This window comes from Pygoscelis adeliae, unplaced genomic scaffold (assembly GCF_000699105.1).
Source record: "Pygoscelis adeliae isolate BGI_AS28 unplaced genomic scaffold, ASM69910v1 Scaffold157, whole genome shotgun sequence".
NCBI classification, from domain to species: domain Eukaryota; kingdom Metazoa; phylum Chordata; class Aves; order Sphenisciformes; family Spheniscidae; genus Pygoscelis; species Pygoscelis adeliae.
The window spans coordinates 2,765,185-2,774,727 of record NW_008825107.1 but is presented as its reverse complement, the minus strand read 5'-3'; the positions used below and the strand labels follow the sequence as shown (position 1 = coordinate 2,774,727).

The window sequence follows — 9,543 nt, the reverse complement described above, 5'->3', positions numbered from 1 at the left end:
ACTGAGAGGGTGGTCAAACACTGCAAACGGGTTTCTTGGGAGATAGTTGATGCCCCAAGCCTGTCATCATTTAAGAGGCATTTGGACAATGCCCTTAATAACATGCTTTAACTTTTGGTCAGCTCTGAATTGGTCAAGCGTTGGAATAGATGATCGTTGTAGGTCCCTTCCACCTGAAATAGTCTAGTCTAGTCTAGTCTATCCTTGCCATCTTGGTCTCTTCTCCTTTCTTGTGTCTTGTCTCACAGATCCCAGTAAAGCTGGGGAGAAGCCCAACTGTTCCAGCAGGGCCCAGTGATTTCATAAGGATTTTACTTGCGCAGAGAAGTCCACCTCTGTGAAAGTGTAAGATACAACATAAACCTCCTGAATGCTGTTGCTCGCTCTCTTTCACTTCAGCAATGCAGAAACCATTAAAATAAATGCAATTATTTGTAATGAAACTCCTGTGCCTGTGGTATTTGTAATGGAACTGAGATTAGAACTTTTAGCTCCAGTTGTAGTTTTCTGTTTTAAATCTTTTAGCAATGTTTGTGAAGAAGAAAAATAATCTTAGAAGATCTGGCAGATCCCTAACAAATACTGCCCCGTTTTATAACAGCTGAACTATAGTTTAACTTTTGTCCTGACAGGACAAAAATCTTGGTGATATCTGGCAAAGTCAGGGAGGATAATACAGATGGCTATAGATGGTTATATAGAAGGATTTGAATTCCAGAGGAAATGAGAAGAGGGAAGCAAGCAAACAGGAGATAATCCCAAGCTAAATGCAAATAATTAACGGAAGGTGCTAGGAGGGAAAAGAAAGGAGAAAGTGAAGAAGTGAACAAGCAAAACATAAGAACATCCATCTGATTTTATTTAGGCATGTTATACCCGTGTTATATTATTGCTCTAAAAAAGGAATGAGCTTGTTCTCAGTCCTGCAGGACAGATGCATTTGCCTGTCAGCTTGCTGTAGGTGAGCAGAAAGGCTGCGGGTGGTCAGGGCTTTTGGCAGTGCGTGATGGCGTTCCATCTCCAGCCTCTGCCTGTGCAGTGTGAAGAAACACCCCAAGCCTGACACGTACCACTTGGGTGACATTTTACACCCTGAGACACAGGCGGTCGTAAAAAACATTTACACCATTCTGAAAGTCATTCTTATTCCAGGAACGACAAACTAAGTAATTGTCAGTGGTGTTCTACGTGGCAGCAGACAGCAGAGAGTAATGTTCTTTTAATATTTCTAGGTAAAATGTGGCAAGGCCTTGTGATACAGAGCACAGTGAGGTGTTACAACAGTCTGCAGAGCAGAACAGGATAGGAAGGGATCTCCAAAATGCAGGACTGAAATCTATTGCTTCGCAACCAGAGGTATCATTTGAGATGAGCAAAATAAAATGCCAATCACTAGGAGTCAACTCTCTGCTAACTCCCATTTGAGCAGGCAATCGATCAGCTACCTTCTGGTAATCACTGAATATTGTAAGGCCAGTAAGACTCGGGGTCACCACAATTCTTACATAGCCTGGCATTATCTTCAGCTCACATGCAGAAATCAACCTGACACAACAACTTGTTGTTATTAGAAATATATTGAATATGGACCATCTCTAGAACAGAGTCATAGCAAGACATTTTTCGTTCCTGGGCAGATGGGGCTTCCACACGTTTTCCCTCTTGCCTCATCCCTGAGCCGGTCTGTGTTACAGCCTTCTGCCAGCACAGGCGTGTCAGGGAGCAGTGTGGTGAGGTGCAAGCTTTGACTAAAGCAGGTGGTGCTTTGGCAGTAGAGGTCATTTGTGTCGCCACAATCTATTCTAACAAAAATCTGCTTTTATCAGCCAGGAATACAGTATTAAAACAAAGGGGTGATTTTTGGTTGGGTTTTTTTTTTTGGTTGTTTTCTAGAAATGGCATCCTTACTTAGAATTCGTTCAATGTAGGCTTGAAATTTTTCCTAGCATAGAAGCAGCCTGGAAGAGAGTATGAGGAAGCAGCTCCTTTTTTTTGGTGTGCATTCTGTCTGTGCAAAGCACCTTTTGTGCTATTCTGAACTGCCTTGAAGGAGGCAATTCCCACTGCCCAAACCTGATCACCAAGTTGAGGTGCTTTCAGCCTGGAGAGTAGGCAAGCGCCCGTTAGGCACCTCTCTGATGAATGGAGCATTTTACCTGTAGTCATTTAAAGCACTTCTGTATTTCATAATCTGTTTCACCCAGCTGTTGTCACATGCTAGTGAGCATATATATATGCATTAGTGCATTCCTGGAGAAGAGAAGGAACACATCTACATTGACAAACACTAGATACCACAGTCCAACATCACGTGGTGGTTCCCTTTCCAAATCCCAGAACACGTACACAGGTGCAGTGCCCAAAGCTGCATTTTCAGGATCTCTTGATTTATTCTCAGCTTTGCAAATGACTGCAGTTTTTTAGGAAATGTTCCTGAGGAGGGGAAATGGGGAGGGAGGTGCTGATCTTTTCTCCCTTGTATTCAGTGATAGGATGCATGGGAATGGTTCAACACTGCACCAGGGGAGGTTTAGACTGGACGTGAGGGAAAATTTCTTTACTGAAAGAGTGGTTAAACATTGGAGCAGGCTGCCCAGGGAAGTGGTTGAGTCACCATCCCTGGAAGTATTTAAAAGATGTGTAGATGAGGCGCTTAGGGACATGGTTTAGTGGGCATGGTGGTGTTGGGTCAACGGTTGGACTCAATGATCTTAGAGGTCTTTTCCAACCTTAATGATTCTATGAAATGGCACTAGAAATACTCAATTTCCTACTGTGTTTGTGATTTAACCTACCTATCTCCTGCTTCTAGACCAATAGATAAATGGGATGTAGTACACTCAGCGTAACGCTAATTCAGAGTTAAACACTTTCATAAGGATTTTACTTGCGCAGAGAAGTCCACCTCTGTGAAAGTGTAAGATACAACATAAACCTCCTGAATGCTGTTGCTCGCTCTCTTTCACTTCAGCAATGCAGAAACCATTAAAATAAATGCAATTATGGCTCTGCCAGAGAACTTTTACGTGCATTTTATAAGAGGAAGAGGACATACCTTCTGGTAATTAGAAAAGTGTGCAACGATTTACATGTATGGGTGCATCAAATAATAAACCTCTTCAGGAGTAGGAAAGTAAGTGGGGCATAATCAAACTATGCATAGTTTTATCAGTGTTCAAGGAACATACAAACTAATAATCAACATGACATTTGATTGTTCTTGTACCAATTCTCAGTAGTTCCTTAATCCTCACCCTACTCAGGAAGAAAGGGATTTTTGAAAGAGGAAAGAGTCAAATTGTTTTTCAAATTACTAAAAAAGAGAACCCAAACATTTTCAAATTAATCTAGAAAATGGATCACCACCTTACATGGATTCCATCTGCATGTCCTTCTGGTGACACAGGTGTATCTTCCTGGGCATAACAGCAACATGCTCCAGAAGGCAGAGGAGCTGTCGTGACTCAAATTCATAGAATACAGAGATTTCATATCTTCCATATTCAGTTCTGGTGGATTACAACTTTAAAAGCATTTTTGTCTCCCAAACAATGTAGTGGAATAGGAGAAGGGTGAAAAGTATAATTAATACCAAGTAGGATATGTAAAAATGCAACTTCCCTGTGCCAGAGAAGCAATGAGTTTCTACCTGGTCCCTTTTGGGCTAAGCTGTTTGATCAGCTTCCCTCGGTCTCTGTGGATGTCCTTATACTAGTCTAATTGAAGGACCCCTGTTCTCTTTTTATTTTTGCTCTATGAAAAATGCATTGGAGATGTCTTATAATGAACTTTGATATGGTGAAATGATAATAATGTCCTAATTATATATAAAAATGTAATTACACTTGCTACTATTACAGAAAAACTCCCTTTATAATGAAGTGTTATGTTAGAAAAAAAGATTTCATTATAGGCGGATTCCTTTACTTGTTAATTTGGCCTGTGATTCATCGCTTTAATATTAAAAAAAATTTCTCTCTAAGTTACTTTTGATGTTTCTCATTTATGGTTCATTTCTCTACTCTGGCACCTTAAGATGCCAAAAATTACAAACTTATTTAAGATATACTTAAAAATGCACTAGTTCTTTAAAAGGAAGATGGGAAAAAAAGGAGTAAGAGTCATTTTTCTGGTAAAAATATTTTCTAATGGAGCACGGAACCAGGTTAAATACCATGGCTATGATCTCGCTGACCAATTGCCTTTGCTGTTAAAACTTTTTTCCTCAACATATTATTAAAGAAAGGTAGTATTGAATACCTAGAATTGCTAATGAAAGGAAGGATAGTATTAAAAATAGACCATTTAGAAAGAACAGTTCAATGAAAGAAGCATCCAGTCACTTCTGAAAGTTGCAATAATGTGACAGTCCTGAGCAAAATCTGAACAAAAAAAAAAGAGGAGAGAGAATGAACATAATGTGATCTCAGGTCTAATATATCAAAACAGATGTGAGTTCAGAATAAGAATATTTTCCCTCTTGTACCATGAAAAAAGTACTTCAAGCGTTTTTATGAGCCAGCAAGTTTTCCTCTGCATTATACTGTAGCTTGCAGCTAATACCCTGTTTTAAAAGCCAGAGAGGGAAGGTGATGGTAAGGCAGTGATTTGCTAATAATTGAAAAAGATAACAGTAATTTTTTGGAACAGGAAATAGCATTTCCCAACCCAAAACATAAAATGGTTATGAGGTGATAGAATGTCTAACCAACTCCACTAAACTACATAGTCACTGTAAAGAGACATCTCCTAAGATTTTTTTAAATTGAAAAAAAGGATTTTTAATAAAGTGTACATCCCAGCTTATATCATCTTTCCAAGTACAGAGCTTCAGTTTCCTTTTGCATGGAAATCCCCTGCCTCCTCCATTCTCTCTTTCCTCCTCTTTGTTTTATTCAAGGTGGCCTTACTAAAGAGGATCTTCCCCACTAGCCAGCAGCTCTCAGGGCTCCAGCCCTTGCTGGAGTGGGTAATGGATCTGCCTTGTTACAGTGCATTATAGAAGTAAACAAAGTGTGAAGAAGAGGTCCGCACACCTGAAAGCTTCTCTGTATTTTCAAACTGTACAAGAGACCTAAGGGAAGATACTACTTTTTCCTACAAGCCCTTTCTGTCTTTAGACCATCACAGCTGTACCACCACTGATGACAAAATGTATTTATCTATGGATAAAGATAACGTATTCTATGTGATGCTTACACTACATCATGCTCTCCACTCTTGTGCCCTTGCCAGATAGTTGTGTGGAAATAGCTTTCTGCTCCCTTTATACCTCACATCCGTATATGCCTTCTAGCCTGCATATAAAGATAGAAAGACTCTGAAGGTCTGTCTCTTTGTGGGTTCAGTAGTGTCCTGCATGTTTTCCTCATTTTACACTCTTGCAAAGCTGCTCAAGGCAAGACCCTCAATCCTGTGAAGGTTCTCACAGAGAACATCTACGTACCAAGAGTTTTGGTCCACATAACTTTCCTTGCTTCATTTTGCTTACCTGAATAAAGAGAGATCCAGGAGCACTTACTGTTTAACAAATACGAAAAAAAAGTGAATTTGAACATAAATATTCTAACTTAATTGAGACCCTGCATCTGTCCATCTACATGGTTTTATTTGCATTGGTCAGGAATTCTGAATGTTATTTTCCTGGCCCACGATATAGGTAGTGTTTATTAAAGTCATACCTAGTTACGCATATCTTGGGGTGACAGAATTGGGTCTAACATTTTACTATTATCCTCGGTATAGCCTAGATCTGGCTAGTCCAAATAATTGGGACACAACCAAATAATTGGGACACAATTTCATTAAGAAAGAAAAAAAAAAAGGGGGGGGGGGGGAATGGGGGGGGAGGGGGAAACAGACCAGAAGTTTGGAGGACTCACCAAGCTAAAATCTGGGCATTATACTTTAGAAGTTGCTTAGCTGTTTCACCCTGCCAAATTTGAGGGGCTCCCACCAAAAAAACAATACTGGGAAAAGCTTCAATAAAAAGACATTCTTGCCCTAAGTGAAGTTAGTGTGGAACACGCAGTCGTTTAAACAATATCCCTGGGGACGGGGCCACTCTTTGTGCTGTGCAACACCACTATCTCACATTCCAAAGGATGCTGTACCATACTGTTACACTGTTGTATCACTAGGCAAGATTATTTCTTTCCTGGCTAGAAAATTGACATTTTAAAAATTATTCCCACATGCAAACTGAAATAATATATTATACAGAAAAAGAAAAGCATTCTAATAGATACTAAGCATGAGTGGTTGGTGTAGATTCAGATGTACAATATTGCACTTTTGTCTATAAGGTATAAGTCCTGATCATGATACAAGACTATTTAGCTCCTGTAGAGCATCCTTTCAAAACATCCTCCTAATGAGTTCTTACAGCAGCCCCGTGTAACACACTTAGTGATTCATTTCTTCACAGTCAGCAAATCTGATTCTCATCTTAGTGTGCATTTAAGCTTATATAATTCATTCCATGAAAATAACTTAAATAAGACCCTACATCTGGAAGTCTGAGAGAGAGGAAGGGACATGTCCCAAGCCATAGAACAAATCAACTGTAGGACTGGAACGAGATGAGCAACATCAACAGGGTGGACTGCTCTTCCAGCTGTCCTAATAGCAGTTGGTTCCTTTTCCAGTTAAAAAAAACCCCAAACCTATTAGTCCACCTACTTGCAAAATCAGCAGAAGCATTTGCATGTCTAATGGCCTAAGTTTTGAGGCTGTTTTCGTTTTTGCAGTTGGAGGGTCTAGATATACAGATAAAGAAAAATGAGATTGTCTTGAGAGGTGGTACTGAATAGCTGCATTCCTAACCTATTGCATTCTATAGCACTATTCTCTCTTCAGAAGGAAAAAAAAAATAAAATCAGCGGGGATGTGAGAAAGGGCAGAATAGAGACATTTAAAACAGAGCGACAGATGTAGTCTGCAATAGAGCAGCAAGTGTTGCCAGAGGAGGTGCCATCTCATGCACTACCACAATGCAGAATTCCCCCCAATTTTTTTTTCCTTTGTCAAAGCAGCACTCACACGAGTAACTGCAGATGAAGAAAAATTGGTTTTATAGAGGAAAACTAGTTACAATTTTAATCGCAGAAAATGTCTGAATTAATAAAAAGGCATACTTTATTCTGTTCCCTTTCAGCACCGTGACGAGTGTGTTGGGGTTCCTCTGATGTTTTGATGGAGATGAGATTTTTGGAGTGTTATTTCTGATGATATTAAAGTTATTGGAAAATGAGGGCCTTATTTTCTCTTGATTAAAAACACTGTGAAACATTTTAAGAAATGCCTATTTCAGCCTTAATTATGTCCCTGCTACTCCTGGCTATGCTATTTCTGATTCCGAACAGCTACCCAGTGGTGGAGGGAGTCCTTTCTGCCAGCTGTGTTTACTCCCAAGACCCTTGCAGCATCTACCTCAACATACCTGCCTGGTAGCTGCACTGATGGGGCCCTGGCAGGTCTGCTAGGCCAATGGCTACAGAGCTCAACGAGCATTTAAAACTAATTTACTGACAGTACTTCTGGCGTTCAGAGATGCTAACGTTGACGTACAAGGCAAGTATTTCTTCTGTTAGCAAAGCCTCGCATAGCAGAGCAATCACAATGATTTTTGACAGAAAGCACACCTTTGAAGGCTTTAAGATCCTTGCAGCCTTTAAAAATTTCATTCTAAGCTAGCCAGTTGCAAGATATTTCAAAAGCTTAAGCTTCCCATGATCAAAGGCACTCTTGAATAACACTATTATGTTCTCCTCCTTAAATCCTGTCCTGGCAGTGTTGGTGAGGAATTCGGCAATTTATTGCTTCTACTAGTGAAGCATATTGAAACATGCAAAGTGCATGCATATAACTCCCCAACAGTGTCACTTATTCTGTTGACATCTCAGGATCTGACAACACGTAGCAATATTTTGAGAAAGCCAGACTGCTGTTTATTCCACCATTTAATTTAGAAAGCAGAAAAGTTATCAGTGCTTAGTAATACCATTGCAGGCAAGACAAACACGTAGTTGCCACTTCGCAGTCATATACTTTGAAAGTAACATCTATTTGAAAAGAAAATTGGGGACCAAATTTTCAGTCTCTGACTTAAAAAATTCTTACCCAGTTTTGCTGGGTAGGGTATATGTATATAATACACCCTCTGCAAAGGGAGGGTGTATTTAGACAGCTATTTGCAGGTGCCAGGTGGTTCACCTTATCTTCTCATTAGTGTATACAAACACAAGTTTTGCATTATAGAAACCAGATGTCCATTCACATTGCTCACATACCCAGCTTTGCCAATAATGAATGCTGTCAGTGATGAGTTTGTGGTAGACCATACAGCGCCTCATCTATATTTTATCCATACTGCATTTGTTAGCGTAAAGTAAAAACATTCAGTGGGACAACTCAACTGTACAACCTGTGCCAACATACGGTCTCTCATCTCAGTAAGGCTGGTCCAAGGATGTAATCACCAGATATTTTTAGTTCAGAGTCTCCTTTTGGGGGGGCCCTTCTCTGTCGCTATCAGAATGTCTCAGGCAGGCAATCTTTGTCTTAGTCTCCCACACTTTTATTTTATAAACTATTTTATCTCTCTTTTTGTCTAACGCATCTGAATATGACTAAACGTGCAATTTGTCCATGGAACCTATGTGATTATTGATCCTTGCCGTTACGGCAGACACAACTTCTCTTCTTGCCAGGAGGGGAGAAAGAGGGTGGGACAAAAAATAGGTATATTGCAGCCTGCTGCTGGGCTATGATTCTTATCTGTTGGCTCAAGTTTGAGGAACAGTGAGAACAGGGAGGCAGGAGCTGTTTCCACCAAGAAAATGAGCTACTGGGAAAGCTACCAGCTAGACTCAGCTCGCTTTCTTACACAGGTCCGTGGCCTACTGCTACCTATTTATGTTCCGTTGTAGTCTAAGCCCTGATCTTGGCTTTTATTTCCTTGGTGTCCTCAAATATAAAATAAATAATTTTAAAATTGCAAAATATAAGCACCTGTGGCCACCTCCAAAAGATTCGAATCTGATCCCAATACTCTGCATGCAAAATCAACAGGCAAGCAAATACGTAAGCATAAGCATTATCTTCTGCCAGTATCCACAAGTTTTACAGCTATGTAATACAAATACTTACCTGGTTCTTTTTTTACATGTATCTGTTCATTAGAAGTTTTGACGTTTTTTATCTTTGTCTTATCTGAAGTCATACTGGGCAACATGCACCATTTTTGGAAGTACCAGCAATCTCCACTAGCAAAACGGAGAAAGAAACATCCAGGACACTCTGGCAGACCAATGGTGTGGCATTTCAAGTTTATCCCAGAACTAATTTGTGTGAAAGTGCAACATGAGATGTAAGTCTGTTCCTTAACAGTTTGGAAAGCAAATGAAAGGACAACTTCAGATGAAACAAACATCCTAGTTCAGACATTAAGGCCCCCTCTTCGTTTACCAGGACAGGCGGCTTCTTACACTACTACAGGTACGATCATTTTCATACTCGAACTCGTCGCTATAGTTTTGTGCA

General features: G+C 40.0%; 1 protein-coding gene across 1 annotated transcript in view; it reads right to left on the bottom strand.

The window, feature by feature from the left end:
* The window catches only part of TTC29 (tetratricopeptide repeat domain 29), a gene marked incomplete at its 3' end in the record, with an annotated part of 116,773 nt that extends 107,550 nt beyond the window's left edge, over positions 1 to 9,223 (bottom strand). The window contains exon 1 of the mRNA XM_009327513.1: positions 9,151 to 9,223. Coding sequence (XP_009325788.1) covers positions 9,151 to 9,223 — 73 coding nt within the window. The remainder of the gene's footprint in view (positions 1 to 9,150) is intronic.
* Between the last annotated feature and the right edge of the window lie 320 nt (positions 9,224 to 9,543).